Source organism: Oryza glaberrima, chromosome 7, assembly GCF_000147395.1.
Source record: "Oryza glaberrima chromosome 7, OglaRS2, whole genome shotgun sequence".
Taxonomy (NCBI): Eukaryota; Viridiplantae; Streptophyta; class Magnoliopsida; order Poales; family Poaceae; genus Oryza; species Oryza glaberrima.
Genome location: NC_068332.1, coordinates 18,866,704 through 18,882,299, shown reverse-complemented (window position 1 = coordinate 18,882,299; position 15,596 = coordinate 18,866,704). Strand labels below are relative to the sequence as shown.

Here is a 15,596-nt window from a genome sequence, read left to right as displayed (position 1 = left end):
TGGCTGCGATTAATTTACAAAAATATACCCAATCTGCTGAACGAATGCGCGGGAGCGAGGACGAACCGCAGACTGGGGATGCGGGAGCGGAACCCGAGCCGGTCGCGCGGAACCGAGATGCGCGACCGAGCCGGTCCCGCACAACTGGCCTGCGGGCCCGAGTCGATACCGCGGAGCCGATGCGCGGGAGCGATGGAGCCCATGGTAGGATGAGTGAACGCGGCGGTGCCGCAGAATGGCGGCGCGGGACCAACGTTGTCGCGCGGTTCCAACGCGCGGAACCGAACAGGTCGCGTGTTCTTTAAGACGTGTTCTTCCCTTAATTTTTCCAACTCATCCGCGCGCACGCTTTTCAAACTCCTAAACGGTGTATTTTTTTATAAAAAGTTTCTATACGAAAGTTGTTTAAAAAAATTATATTAATCCATTTTTGAAAAAAAAAACTAATACTTAATTAATTATATGTTAATAGCCTGCTCCGTTTTTCGTGCAGAGGAGATCGGATCCAATTCGGGAAACCGAGATGGGGGCGGCATGTGGGAGCGCCGGTCCCGCACATCCGGCATGCGGGAGCGTTGCCGCGCTCACCACGCCCGCGGGACCGGCGTGGTACCGCATCCCCGGCCTGCGGGACCGGCTGCTCGTCCTCGCTCCCGCGCAACCGTTCCGCGGATTGGGTATATTCTTGCAAATTAGTCACATCCAGGTATATAAATACAATATATGAAAAAATAAAGTATATTTTTAAATTTCTTTCGAGAAACGAAGGGGGTGGATTCAACGGGGTTATTATGCACAGGATCCACACATATGGCCTCCCCACGTACAACTGTACAGCCGCAAAAAGGGGATCGGGATGGTTTGGTTGACGGGTTGGACCGGTTTGTGCGTAAACCATGAAGGTATTCGCATTACGATGGCTAGCTTGGTGCTTGGAGATGGTGTGTTTTCCATTTGCACCGTTCAGTTGGCACCATCGGCCGCCGTACGTAGCCCGTAAGTGCGCACGCGCGCGCGGGGTGAGGTCTGAAAGGCGGCGACGACAAAACCATCAATCACATTAATTACTTTTTGAACTAGGAAGGTGGTCCGCGCGTATTTGTGGGCACTTGTATTATTGAAAAATAAGATTTTTACTGTTTGTTCATAAATTAAGGGCAAACTAAAATTCGGATATTGTTGTTTTGTAATAATTTAAGGGTTCTATTTTTCTTAAGGTATCTTAAAAATCCATTCACAAACTTTTGAGTAGAAGATGGATTAAATACTTACGACTTTTGAATCATGTTTTTTTCTCGAGTAAATAATAAACTATTACTTGTAGTTCTCGAGTAAATAACAAATAAAAAATATGAGAGCAAGATACTTAAAATTCTTGTGATTAAATCGTCTCGTAAAGGTGCATGATACAGTAAGAAAGGGAGGGAAGCGTATTCATGGAGAAAAAGAAGAAAGGGAAAAATGGAAAAAGGGAGGGGAAGCGTAGGTACCCACGTATGTAGGTGTGTACTGAAGGTGGAGAGGTGGGACCTCGTAGTATTTAGTTTGTTTTAAGATCAATTTAATCTAATGGTTTATAATATTGGACCGATCGATTTAAGTGAGACCGATAGATTTAAGTGAAAACACAGTAATAGATACTTTACTTTTTTTCTTAGAATTTTTAATAATTTCTCTAATTTATTAGAGCACCACGTGGCAGCTTGATGGTATTTTAAGAAATTTTAATGGACTTATCACATGTAATTAGAATATTAACCATGTAATATATATGTATGGGATATATGCTAATATTCGTTCTAGCTTCGTCCATGTTTATATACATGTAGAGAGAAATTAAATATGTTGCTAGCAAGCCATTAGATGTCTAATTAATAGCAATTAATTTTGACACCTATTTATAATTGTTTATAGTAGCTATTGCAGATTCATCTTATAACTTTGATTATGCGTTGATCATCAATTTACTGATCACCATGACTCGCATGAAAAAATTATGTACTACTTAGGGTTTAGGGTTCAGGACAACTGAAATTGATGAATTATCTGATTTATGTGATAGCTATTTGAGATTATAAAAAAATAAATTAACTTCTAAAAAGTTAAAAGTTATTTAAGAAAAGCACTGTCGACGTTTGATGTCTCGACTACGGTATTTGGACAGTATGGGGATCGTTGGTGCTAGGATATATGCGAGACTGAGGTAAAAGAGACGGAGACATTTTTATACAGGTTCGGGCCCCTGAGTTATCAGGTAATAACTCTACATCCTATTGGCCGGAGCTGGTTGTTGATCTTTATTCACCATAATCACACCAGTACAATATTTGGGGTAGCCTATCTAACTGTTGTCGAGATGGCGGTCTGTAAGTCTGACTCGTAGTCGACAACAGGGTAGCCTTCCTCCTCGAGCTTGTGCCAGGTGAGACTAGAGACAGCGCTAAATCCCTACGGCCGGCCTCTGAAGGTACCGGATAGGGTCGATCTAGGCGTATCTCTGATGTTGATATCCGGCGACTTGTCTTGGAGTATGTTGGCTTGTATGTTGTCCCGTGTATTGTGGTGGGTTGTCTGTCTTGGTTCTGTTGTCATGGGTGTCTTCCATGGTCCTTCTCCCCTGTCCTCCTTGGGGAGCTTGTATTTATACCTATAGGTGTCCCCTTGTCCGAGTAGAACTAGGGAAACCAATATGGATACAATCCGAGTAGTCCTTGTCGTTTCCATGTAGAACTCTGGTTGTCTTTCCTTATCTGGAACTCCCTCCATATCTGAAGTCAGTTTCCATATAGGGCATGGTATGTGGTGGGTCCTGCCGAGATTTAGTCAACTACTATTAGTTATGTGGTATCCATAACCCTGACAGTAGCCCCCGACTTCAATGCAAATGAACGAATTCATATTCTTGACCGCTGACCATATTCAGAGTAATAGGTACACTATAATTATGTAAATTTTATTTTAAAATAGTGCATTAGTTGAAAATAATAGTACAAAGTAATGAGTACACCGATTTAAGTGGAAACTATCTTACATTATTGATTTACTGGGTAAACATATAATATGTTGTAAATTTTATTTTCAAAGATTATAGAGTTAATTTAGTTTCCTGTGTTTATAAAGAGTTATATGATGGTATATTATTTGTTTGTAAAATTATGATTATTAAAATATATATATATATATATCAATTGTATAAATAGAAAAAAGAAGAAAAAAGAAACAAAAGGGAGGGAGGCAGGCGTACGTACTACATACCCATGTATACGTGACCTACCTATGCACGCATAAAGAGTAGAGGTGGGACCCTGGTCAAAGAAAAAAAAAGGAGAGGTGGGGCCTATAGTATTTAGTTTGTTTTAAGATCAATTTTATCTAACGGTGTATAATATTGGACCCATAAATTTAAGTGAAAATGAAGGGGTAGATGTTTTGCTTTTTCTTAGAATTTCTAGGATTTTCTCTAATTTATTAGAGCGCCACGTGGCATCTTAAGACCGTTTGTAGTAAGTTTAATGGAATTTTAGTATATAATAGATTCCAGAGAAACTTTATGAAATCGGATTCAGAGTCGTCAACGGCGAAACGGAATTTAACGGCTACTCCGCTCGTTTCCAAATATAGTTAGTTGTTTTTACCTTGTTTAGTAAAGGTTTATGTCCAGGAGAAAAGGGTCGGGGGAGATCATCGAGTTTAGAGGGATGGCATTGAGATGTAATGGCCCAGTGATGGGTAGTGGACATGGACGGGCGACACCGAAACCATGGGGATGAAGAAGGGCGATGGGCCAACATTGTAGGTGGGGGCAAAACAAGCTTATATACTTAGGAGGCAGTGGCTGACGGTGGCGCGAAGAGTCGCCGGAAACAGGAAAGAACAACGAAACAGGGATATCTCATTGCAACCAGCTTGAGGAGAAGGAGAGAGGAGTAGGGGACGAGGGGAGGGGAGGAAACCGGCAACGGGGGGCTCGCCGGTGCCGTTGATGCCTTTCGGCAAGCCAGCGAGGCCATGCGGTAGCAGCGATGAAAAGCGTCCTTTCAACGTGCGGCGCTGAGATTAGGGTTTCTGCGTTGCATGAATCTTGAAGCCCATCAAACGGTCCAAATATTCAAGATTTTGAGGGGTGTTGTTATCTATCGAATGTGACCAGATAAAAATTAATCGAGAGATGGTCAATAAGGAGAAGTAGTATTGAAAATATTATACTCCCTCCGTCCCATAATAAGTGTCGCTTTGACTTTTTTCTTGTAATGTTTGACCATTCGTTTTATTTGAAAAATTAATGCAAATATAAAAAAATAAGTTATACTTAAAGTACTTTTGATAATAAAGTAAGTCACAAATAAAATAAATAATAATTTCAATTTTTTTTGAATAACACGAATGATCAAACATTACAAAGAAAAAAGCAAAGCGACAAATAATATGGGACGAAGGTAGTATTTCCTTACAAATTTAAAATCATAGGAATGTTTATATTTAGGAACAAATGAATAAATATTGCTCCATCTGTCCATGTCCATAGATATAAGCATTGTAAGCGTTTGAAATTTATTTATAAATATAACTAGTAGTATAATATAGTTGTCCTCAATCACCTCTTATCCAATATATTTCCTATCAACCAGGGGCGGATCCAAAAACAAAAAGTTGGAGGGACTCAACATACCGAGTACACCGATATAAACACATAATCTCAGTATTAAACTATACTAAAATGCTATTATGAGACCTTTAGCACATCCTATCTTATCAACTATGATGAAAAAATTGAAGGGGGGCTTAGGGGGGTATCCATGGGTTTTGTGGGTGTAGAGGGGACTTGAGTCCCCCTGCACCCACGTTGGATCCGCCCCTGCCATCAACCACTCTCTCACGGCTAACTGTTCCGTATTTAATGAGAGTTACTAAAGTCTTTTCTTTTAGAAAATTTTAAAATTAACTAAACAACATATAAATACTTATGTACTGGACTGAGAAAGTTAAGGTGTGTTCTGGACTAAGAAAGTTAAGGGCACGTTCTAAACATAAGTTGGAAACGACTGATTAACTGCACGAGAAACATGATTAGCATATGGTTAACTAAATACTCCATCCGTTTCACAATGTAAGTCATTTTAGCATTTCCCACATTCATATTGATGTTAATGAATCTAGACATATATATTTATCTAGATTCATTAACATGAATATGAATGTGGGAAAAGCTAGAATGACTTACATTGTGAAACGGAAGAAGTATTAATTATTAAAATTTAAACAAACTAATTTATTTGATTTTTGTTCAAAGCAACGTCTATAAAAAAAAGTTTTCACAGCACATGAAAATATGCTAATGAAAATTGAGGAAATAGCCAAGCCAATCCTAGTTTAGAACATGCCTGTTTAGGAGAGCTTCTGACAATTACAACTTCACGTAGAATCTCCCGCTAATAGAAACTCCCTCAAATAGTCTAGATTTTCATCTAAATTCTGAGAATATATAGTTGTAAAATTCAGAAAATAAACTAGAAGCCAGAAGCTATATTTCCTAGCTTTTCTAGATCCTCACTAGTTAGCTTATCACTAGCTGCTTCTCAAAATCTTAAACTCCCAAACATGCTACATCTGTCAACTTGATTTTCCATGCAGTACATGCATAAGAGGATGAAATGAAAGTATTCCCTCCATCTCGAAAATAAGTTACTAGATTAATTTCTATTAGAGATTTGCTCCGGTTCAGAAAAAAATACCTTAAGGTACCGGTACCTCAATGTACCAGATTGTTTTCAATCGTTAGATCTAGTTAGACATGATAGACATTGTTAGATCTAACGATCGGAAATGAATGAGACGAGGTATTTTTTATTGGACTGAAGCAAATATCTTTCTTTTAATATACTGGGAGTAGAGGATCGTTTGTCTTGTCAGTAGTCAAAGGGTGTGACAAGAACACTGGCAAATGTTGAACGCTAGAAAACAAAAATCAGGAAATTATGCATGCGGCAGCCATTCTTGACTCCAATTGCGCGCTCAAACTCCGTGCAACGAACCTGATGATTCGTCGCACTCGCACCGAGTGGGCGAGCAGATCCGTTACGGCGTTACCCAGCGCAAGTCCCCTCTCAGCTGCGGCGATGCTCGTCGGCTACGGCTATGGGCATCGTTGCCGTTGTCCTCGTCCTCTTGCCGCCGTCGGCCACGGCCACGCCCGCTGGTATCGCTAACTGCGACCTCGGCTTCGGCAACACGTACGTGGCCAACAGCACTTTCGAGGCGAACCTCAACCTCCTCGCCGCGGCGCTCCCCACCGATGTCTCCGCGGCGCCTGCCGGCTTCGCGCGGTCGCCACCGTCGGCACCGATCCCGACAAGGTGTTCGCGCTGGCGCTCTGCCGCGGCGACATGAACGCCTCAGCCTGCAGCGCGTGCGTCGCGGCAGCGTTCGTCGACGGGAAGAAAGCTTGCCCCGGCATCAATGGAGTCACCATTTACGAGGACGTCTGCGTAGTTCGTTTCTCTGGTCAGAGGTTCATGGATTTCCTCAGTCCGGATCAGTGGCAGGTCTCAGATGATGTACGCACAATCCATCTTTCCATTCTTTTCTCGCAAAAAAATCAGATAAACTAATAGCTCGTGACAAACAGTTGGAATCCCGAGCAAGCCTCGGCGAGCGTCGATGTGCCGGCGGTTGGATGGATGGATGGATGGATGGATGAGCCTCGGAGAAGCCTGCCACTGCTGTCGTAGGGATCCCGCGGTAGCCCATGCTTCCCCTCCTGCCAGATCTAGCGGAGAGGAGGCGCCGCCACCTGCCGCTGCACGCCGCTGCTGCCTCCACTCCCGTCGGATATGGTGGAGGGGAGGGCGTAGGTATCGTCGCCGATGCCGCCCTCTATCGCTGCCGCCGCTGGGCCTAACTGTCTCTACCCGCCGCCGCCTCCCCTCTTGTGCCGCCGCCTGCCCTCTCGGCTCCTCGAAGAGAGAAGAAAACGAGAGAGAGAAATGAGAGCGAGAGAGAAGGCTAGGAGAGAGGAGAGGAAAATGAGAGAGAAAAAAGGATGGATGGATAAGACTCCGGCACTCGGACTTATTTCCTTGGTGGGTCCTATTGGCTCAGCTTGGCGCTGTGGATGGATGGATAAGACTCGGCTCGACTTTTTAGGTGCCAGTTTTTTTTAAAAAACCAGGACCTATAATATATTTCGGTTTTAAATTAACTGACACCTATGATATTTTATAAGTGTCTTTTTTTAAAAAAAAAGGCACCTATAATTCTAAAGGTGTTGGTTTTTTGTGATTTTAACCCGAGTAAAATGGGAAAAGGCCTATAGTGTAGGTTTTAGCACTTTCAGCACCTATAGTACCGACATATATTTGATGTTTCATAGTAGTGAGCATTTCAGCTGGCTCTACTCTTATTTATGAATGGAGGTGAAACTGTTTGACTGGGCTTTAATTCCAGAAAAGGTGAAGTTAGCGTTAGTGCCATGCTAAACAGGCTCCATATAGCTCCACATTGCTAATTTGCTAGTGGTAAGTTTGGAGCTTGATTTTTCTTTTCTTTTTCATAGCCATACGCCCATACATGTCACGGTCATAGATTGACCAGTGGTGAGCCGAATACCTTGACGAGTCCAATTAGCATGCCTGGCCACTTGGCCAGTCGCCTACAAACTTGCAAAGTTTGCAAATTTGTGGATAATTAATTCGCTACTGATGCGATGCAACATTGCCACTTGATTACAAGTTGCAATACTTGGATTATTGCGAATTGCATTGCACACTGGGCGTGATTATCGCTGCCTTGGAAGTTGCAACTGGAAGCCCGTGAATCCCAAGGCCGGTGAAGTCATCGACTAGTCTTTGGTCTTTGGCTTTTGCGACTCCATCACCTCCTTTTCCATAGCCGCCTGCGCACTACTGTCTACTCCATTCCCATGGTTTCGTTGTGGCCGCATGCACTTCTTTCCGCTAGGATGAATCGATGATAGAGGAGGTTGGTCAGTTGGTGGCACGAATGTAGCGTGTTCACCTTTAAATTTGAATACGTTTTCCCTGATTTCAACAATTAATTGCTAATTTCAAACAAATTCAAAAGAGTGATTCTACAGTTTTTAGGAAAGTACCGGGAGACACTATTATTTCTAAGAGATTTGCTCCGGTCTAACAAAAAGCATTTTGAGCTACCGATACCTCATAATACTAAATCGTTTTTATCGTTGGATCTAACAATATCCATCCAGTCCAATTAGATCCAACGATCGGAAATGATTTGGTACAGTGAGGTACCAGCATCTCGAGGTACTTTTTGTTTTCTAATATAAAATTTGGCGCAATAGCTAATTCGCGCGTGCGCGTTTCAGGTCCATAAAGCCCAGTGCTGACGCGTATGCGTGCGAACGGCGTCCACATCCGTATATATTTTTTTTTGTTTTTGCCTTTTTTTCGTGATTTTTCATTTTAGAAGTTGAAATCTTTCATCTTCAATTTTAGTTGAAAGTTTTGAATTTGAGTTAAAAAAATTTAAGGTTTGAGTTGATTTTTTTAATTTAGATATGAAAGTTTTCAAATTTGAGTTACATGTTTTGAATTTTCAGACGAAAGTTTTTAAATCTGAGTTGAAAATTTTCAAATCTTTAGTTAAAAGTTTTTAAATCTGAGTTGAAAGTTTTCAAATCTTGACTTGAATTTTTTCAAATCTAGATTTGAAAGTTTCAAAATCTAAGTTGATTTTTTTTAAAAAAAATAAATTGAAGGTATTCAAATCTTGACTTGAAAATTTTCAAATCTGAGTTAAAAGTTTTTAAAAAATCTTTACTCGAAAGTTTTTCAAATCCGAGTCGAAAGTTTTTAAATCTGGATTGAAAGTTTTTAAATCTGGGTTGAAAAAGTTTCAAATCCAGGTTAAAAGTTTTCCAAATCAGAGTTAAATGTTCTATATATATATATATATATATATGTATGTGTGTATATATATATATATATATATTAAAAAACTAATACTAACAATTATCATTATCGCTAATTAACGTTATCAACACTAATCAACGCTAACAGCGCTGAGGAGAGGCGAGATAGGGGGCGTGGCGCCAGTTAGGCAGCTAGCACGCCCACGTCCATTAGAAAGGCCCAAAATTTGGTACCTCTAGTATGAGTAGGTACTAAGTTTGGGTATCTTATGGTACCTCTTGAAAACTATAAAATTTGCTCAATTCAGAAACTTTGACCAGAGATACTCCCTACGCTATATTCAAATTCACTGCTAAACCGGTACCAGGTTTTACTAGTGTGTAAAGAGACATGGATTTTCTATATCTCGACTAGCTGGATGCAATTGTATGTATCCATTGTTAAGCGACAAAGTTGGTTGCAAGAATCAGGGACGACGACTTGTATGGTCGTCTCTGTCTCTCTGCCGTGTTGGACGGAGATTACTCACTAGTCCATCCCCGTGGGAACTAGAAAATGGATTGAGCTCCTCTTTGCGCACGCCGGAATTACCCCGATGGATCGCCGTCTCATCCTGTCCGTCGCCGTCGCCGTCGCCGTCGCGCTGCTCGTGCCCCCCGCTGCCGGCGAGCCATGGCCGGTGTGCGGGCAGGACTTCGGCACCTTCACGCCCAAGAGCAGGTTCTCCGCCAACCTCCAGCTCATCGCCGCCGCGCTCCCCCGCAACGCCTCCTCGTCGCCGGACCTCTACGCCACCGCCGTGGACGTCGGCGCCGTCCCGGAGCAGGTCACCGCCGCCGCGCTCTGCCGCGGCGACGTCAGCGCCAGCTCCTGCCTCGGCTGCCTCACCCAGGCCTTCGCCGACCTGCCCAACGCGTGCGGCAACTCCAGGGACGCCGCCACCTACTACGACCGGTGCATGGTCAGCTACTCCGCCATCAACTTCCTCTCCGGCGGCGCCGGCGGCGAAGACCCGGCGAGGATCGACGCGTACACGGTGAAAAACGACAACAAGGTCACGTCGGAGCAGGGGCGGTACAACCGCCTCGTGGCGGCGCTCGTCAACGCCACCGCCGACTACGCGGCGTACAACTCGACGCGGCGGTACGCGTCCGGCGAGGCCGACTTCGACGCGGCGCTCCCCAAGGTGTACAGCCTTGCGCAGTGCACGCCGGACCTGTCGCCGGCGAGGTGCCGGAGCTGCCTCGCCAAGATCGTGGCGCAGGAGCTTTGGTCGTACAAGGACGACATCGGAGGGAGGACCCTCTCCGTCAGGTGCAGCTTCCGGGTCGAGACCAAGCCTTTCCTCAATGGCACGACGATGGTGCGGCTACCGGCGACATCGGCGCCGTCTCCGGCGCCGCCGGTCAACGCGACGCCTTCAGCGGCCACGCCGGGACGAGGTGAGTCGAAGTGTGTATTACACATCTTTCGTGCGGCATTACAGACATTATTGCACAATTAGTCAACTACTCCCTCCGTCCCAAAAAAAAGACAAACTCGGTTTCCGTGTCCAACGTTTGATCGTTCGTCTTATTTGAAAAAATTATAAAAAAAATTAAAAAATAAGTCACGCATAAAGTATTAATCATGTTTTATCATCTAACAACAATGAAAATATTAATTATAAAAAAATTTCACATAAGACGGACAGTCAAACGTTGGCACGAAAACTCAGGGTTTACCCTTTTTTTTTGGACGGAGGGAGTACACGTTTACTATTTCCAAGAAAACCCAGCAAAAACTATTCCAAAGAAAAATATATATTTTACTCCTTCCATTTTATATTATAAGCTGTTTTATTTTTTTAAGTCAAAGTTCTTCTGAAACTTGTTGACTTTGTGACCATGGGTAGAGGCCAGAGATGTAACCCGTTTTTATTATGTAAAAAAAAAGTTAGAGGATTGCTACCGTCCAGCAGGTTGTACCTGGCGGTACTGGTACCGCCCAGTACCAAAACAAATCTAACCGTTGAATCGGGATGGGTAGGATCGGGAGAGAAAAGATGAGCGTCGGGAGAGAAATCTAACTGGCGTTCAAGTCGTCGTTCCCAGCGGCGGCGGCGGCGGCGGCATCGAAGTCGTCGTTCCCGGTGGGAGGGTCCAGGAGGCGGCGGCGGTCGATCCCGGCGATGGCAGAGTTGACGTCCAGGCGGTGGCGGCGTTGATGGCATCGATCCAGGCGGCGGCGACCCAGATCGAACTTGCGGCGCCGGAGAAGGAAGTCGGCGGCGGCAGGGCGGAAGCACGGCGGCGGCGGGGGTGAGGAAGCACCGCGGCGGCGAGGTGGAAGCCCAACGGCGGCGGTGGGGGTGAGAGGCACGGAAGAGGAAGACGACAGTGATGGGGGGAGGAAGCATGGCTGGTCGGGGCGGGGCGCAGGGGCAGACCTAGCCCAAAAATCGAGTGGGGGCATCTTATTAGAATTGATAGTGCGCTCAAAATTTTTTACTTAATTACACATTAGTAATACACTAAATATTAAATTTGAGTGGGGTCCTAGGACCCCACTCCACATACTGTGGATCCGCCCCTGGCGCGGCGTCTAGGGTTCCCATCACGAAGTTACATTTTTGCCCCTCCACCTCAGTTTTTAGGTCGGTACTGTACATGGATAAAATTGGTACCGGGCGGTACCAAATTCTACTAGCCGTTGGATCGGGCCAGATCCAACGGCCAGGAATTTGGTACCGCTCGGTACCAGTACCGAGCGCTGGATGGTAGCAATCCTCAAAAAGTTATTTAAATTTGACCAATTTTATAGGAAAAATTAGCAACATTTATAACACAAAAATAGTTTTATTAAATCTAACATTAAATATATTTTAATAATATATTTGTTCTGTTAAAAAATATTAGTATATTTTTCTACAAACTTAGTTAGGCTTAATAGAGTTTGTCTAAGAAAAAAATCAAACGACTTGTAATATGGAACGGAACGAGTAGTACCGAATCTGTCCATACAAATCGACATGTTTTAGCATGATAACCTTGGAAATTTGTGACCTTTATTTGACCTGATAATTTTGTTCCTGAATTGGTCAATTCGCAGAGACAAAGTACAAGGTTCCGCGCCTGGTTCTTATAATACTGCTCCCTATAATAGCAGCCGTAAACCTTGTCGTTTGCTTCTGTGTCTGGAGGAGGAAGCGTCCAGTAATAACAAAAGCAAAGCAGACAAGTATGTCATACAAAATTCTCCATTTTAATCATTTCAGCTGACAATGCAAAAAACTTATACAATTGTTGTGATGCTGACATTTATGCAGATGCCAACTATTACGCTGAAGCAGATGACGTCGACAGTGTAGACTCCATGCTCATGGACATTTCTACACTGCGAGCTGCAACTGGGGATTTTGCAGAGAGCAACAAGCTAGGTGAAGGTGGATTTGGAGCGGTGTACAAGGTACTGAAATTTTTTTTAAAAAAACAAGCATCTGAATTACAAGCGAAAACTAATTTAATTAGCATATTTTGAATCTTTTCACAGGGTGTTCTTCCAGACGGCAACGAAATTGCAGTGAAGAGGCTGTCAAAGAGCTCAACACAGGGAGTGCAAGAGCTGAAGAATGAGCTTGCTCTGGTTGCCAAGCTGAGGCACAAGAACCTCGTAAGCTTTGTAGGCGTCTGCCTGGACCAACACGAGAGGCTGCTTGTCTACGAGTTCGTTCCTAACCGGAGCCTTGACCTGATCCTCTTCGGTACTAATACTGCTACGAATTGAGTCTACATTACCAATTCTCTCCTCTGTTTTCTCTGCAAAGATTGATGTCATATCATCGCATTGATCTATTAATTAACACCTTCTCTTTGATCATTGTCAGACACCGAGAAACGCGAGAAGCTTGACTGGGAAAAGAGGTACAGGATCATAAACGGCATTGCTCGTGGCCTGCAATACCTCCACGAAGACTCTCAGCTCAAGGTTGTCCACCGTGATCTCAAGGCGAGCAAAATCTTGCTAGACGCGAACATGAACCCCAAGATCTCAGACTTTGGCATCGCGAGGATTTTCGGTCAAGATCAGACCCAGGCTGTCACGAACCGTTTCGTCGGCACATAGTCAGTAACCACATAATAACTGTAGTAGTTGTTCAGTCATCCAGTAAGTAGTGAGTAGTGACTAATCATGACTTCAAATTATCTTAGCTGTTGCAGTGGGTACATGGCACCTGAGTACATGATGCGTGGCAACTACTCCGTCAAGTCGGACGCGTTCAGCTTCGGCGTCATGGTGCTGGAGATCGTGACGGGAAGGAAGAACGACGACTTCTGCAACAACACTCACCAATCTGAAGATCTCCTGACCACGGTGAACACATGCAGCATAGCTCATATCTCTGAACATCTGATAACCTGTACCCTGCAGATTAATTACAGTGCAGTTTGGCTGATCTATGTGTGATGCTGCACTACAAAAAATGATGCAGATATGGGAGCGTTGGATGGCCGGAACCGTGGATGAGATGGTAGACCCGGCCATGAGCGCGTACGTCTCGGCGAGCGACGTGCGGAAGTGCGTCCACGTAGCGCTCCTGTGCGTGCAGGAAAACCCCGCGGATCGGCCGGTGATGTCGTCGGTGGTGATGATGCTCGACAGCGAGACGGTCTCCCTCCAGGTGCCCTCCAAGCCGGCGTTCTTCGCCAGGAACGGCGGCGCTAAACCCGGCGTCGCGTCCGACGAGTCAACCGCGTCAGTGTAGAACCTGTCACCATAGAGAGAGTATTGCTCCATCGTCCAGGATATTATGGAACTCTTGCGCTGCCGATTAGTGGCTCCGACCCTATAGAAAGGAGGATTGTGCTGCTTACGGACATGTAAGACCCATAAAATGCTTGCAGAGTTTTCGTACCAGCACAGATGTATTACATGGAGCTTGTAGTACTTCTACATCAAGAATAGAGTTTTGTTCCGATACAGCAAAAGTACCTCCCAGTACCCATACCTGCAGCTACCAAAACAAATCTGGCCGTTCAATTCATTGAGGGTATCCATTTCCATTATCTAGAAAAAATCATTACGGGTATGATGGGGATTGAAGTTAGGGTGGTTCCCCTGACGCCTTCGCCCTTCCTAGTGTGCGCATCCTCGCCCTTTCGCCCTTCCCAGCCCGCACTGCCGCCGCTTCTCCCCTTCCATCCCTTTCGCATTCCCAGCGCACGCCGCCCATCCCCTTGCGCCACTTCTCCCCTTCCATCCCCTCACAGCGTTGTGGCAGCAAGGCGCAAAACGGTGGTGCTACGGCGAGGGAAAGAGAGACAACAAGCAAGAAAAGAAGAATAGGAGAACGGCGGTGGAGGACAAATGTAGTAGCGGCCTGTTCGATCCAATCCTATTCTAGGTTTATTTTTTGCTCGCCTCAACCCCTCGTCCATCCATATGGCCTCATCCATCCGTATCCATGTGAAATTACTATCTTATCATTTCACCTCTCTTCACCATGCATACCATTTTAGGGATAAAAGTGGTACCTCATAGTACAGAACACTGGCAGCCAACGATCAGTATTTGGTACCGTACCTCAGTGCCGGACGATAAAAAAACTCTCAAGAATAAGGTTGACATCAACGTAGGGCCAACATTTTTCTAAGATGACCCACTTTATGTATGGGCCTTTCTGTTCAATGGGCCATAATCATTTTTTGTTCGAATAAGTTCATCTAAGGTCTCTTAACTTGTCAACGAATCCGATTTTCGTCCTTCAACTAGAAAACCAGATATAGCGGGTCCCTCAACTGTCAAAACCAGTATAGATGAGGTCCCTCAGCGGTTTGGACGGCGCTTTTGGCTGACGTGGCGCCTACGTGGCTAATTTGACTCGGTCTTGCATTGACGTGGCGTTTATGTGCCAATTCGATCCCCAAAAATAATAAACACCGTGGGACCCAGATATCAGTTTCACATATAAAATAATAAAAAATGGTGGGGCCCGTGTGGCCCGCATGTCATCCACCACTCCCCGCCTCTCTCTCTCTCTTCTATCATCTTTCTTCTCTATCCTCTCTCTTGCAACAAGGCGCGCAGAGCGGCATGGCGGAGCGGCAGAGCGTCCGCCAGGCGGGTGGCAACCGGAGCAGGCCAGCGAAACAGAGCAGGGTCAGCGGCGGCCGGAGTGGCGGCGACCGCTCCACTCCTCTCTCCCTTCCCATTTTCGGCATGTGGGCGACGGAGAGGCGAGGCGTAGCAGCGACGGCCAGAGTAGGCCGGCGGAGCGGAGTAGGGCGTGCGGCGGCCGACGGCAGGCGGGGTGAAGGGCCGGCAGGCGACGAAGAGATGGGCAAGGCTGGTGAGGCGGCGGGGAGACCGCCGGCGGTGACGACGTCATCGACTAGAACGAAAAGGAGGATGGGAAGGGGAAGGCCCCTGCTCCGGCCGGCCGCGGGTGCTCCTCCTCTCTCCAGCTAGCCGCGCGCGGCGCTTCTCTCTACCGCCGTTGCACCGCAGATCCGCTCGCTCGGCCTCCGCCCGGTGAGACTAGCGAGGGGGCGGGGAGGCCAATGGCGGCAACGACGTCGTCGACAGGAACGAGGAGGAGGGGAAGGGAAGGCCTCCGCTCCGGCTGGCCGCAGCGCTCCTCTTCTCTCCCGCCGGCCGCGCGGCACTCCTCTCCACTACTGCCGCGCTGAAGATCCACTCACTCGGCCTCCGCCTGGTGAGGCTGGC

General features: G+C 45.7%; 1 protein-coding gene and 1 pseudogene across 1 annotated transcript; both read left to right on the top strand.

Annotated features, from left to right (window-relative positions):
- Positions 1 to 5,846: 5,846 nt before the first annotated feature.
- LOC127780426 (cysteine-rich receptor-like protein kinase 6) lies at positions 5,847 to 7,402 on the top strand (annotated as a pseudogene).
- A 1,833-nt stretch (positions 7,403 to 9,235) lies between these two features.
- Positions 9,236 to 13,858, top strand: LOC127780421 (cysteine-rich receptor-like protein kinase 6). The gene is made up of 7 exons (XM_052307330.1): positions 9,236 to 10,333; positions 11,982 to 12,110; positions 12,199 to 12,338; positions 12,423 to 12,633; positions 12,757 to 12,994; positions 13,082 to 13,244; positions 13,363 to 13,858. Exons 1-7 carry the CDS (start codon positions 9,487 to 9,489, stop codon positions 13,633 to 13,635), a joined length of 2,001 nt encoding a protein of 666 aa, XP_052163290.1. The 5' UTR covers positions 9,236 to 9,486; the 3' UTR covers positions 13,636 to 13,858.
- Positions 13,859 to 15,596: the final 1,738 nt, after the last annotated feature.

Excerpts from the sequence above, each read along its gene's own strand:
- LOC127780421 (XM_052307330.1), top strand. The coding sequence starts at position 9,487 with ATGGATCGCCGTCTCATCCTGTCCGTCGCCGTCGCCGTCGCCGTCGCG. Across the intron at positions 12,339-12,422 it reads GATTTGGAGCGGTGTACAAG|GGTGTTCTTCCAGACGGCAA; the intron begins GTACTGAAATTT and ends ATCTTTTCACAG. Across the intron at positions 12,995-13,081 it reads AACCGTTTCGTCGGCACATA|CTGTTGCAGTGGGTACATGG; the intron begins GTCAGTAACCAC and ends AAATTATCTTAG.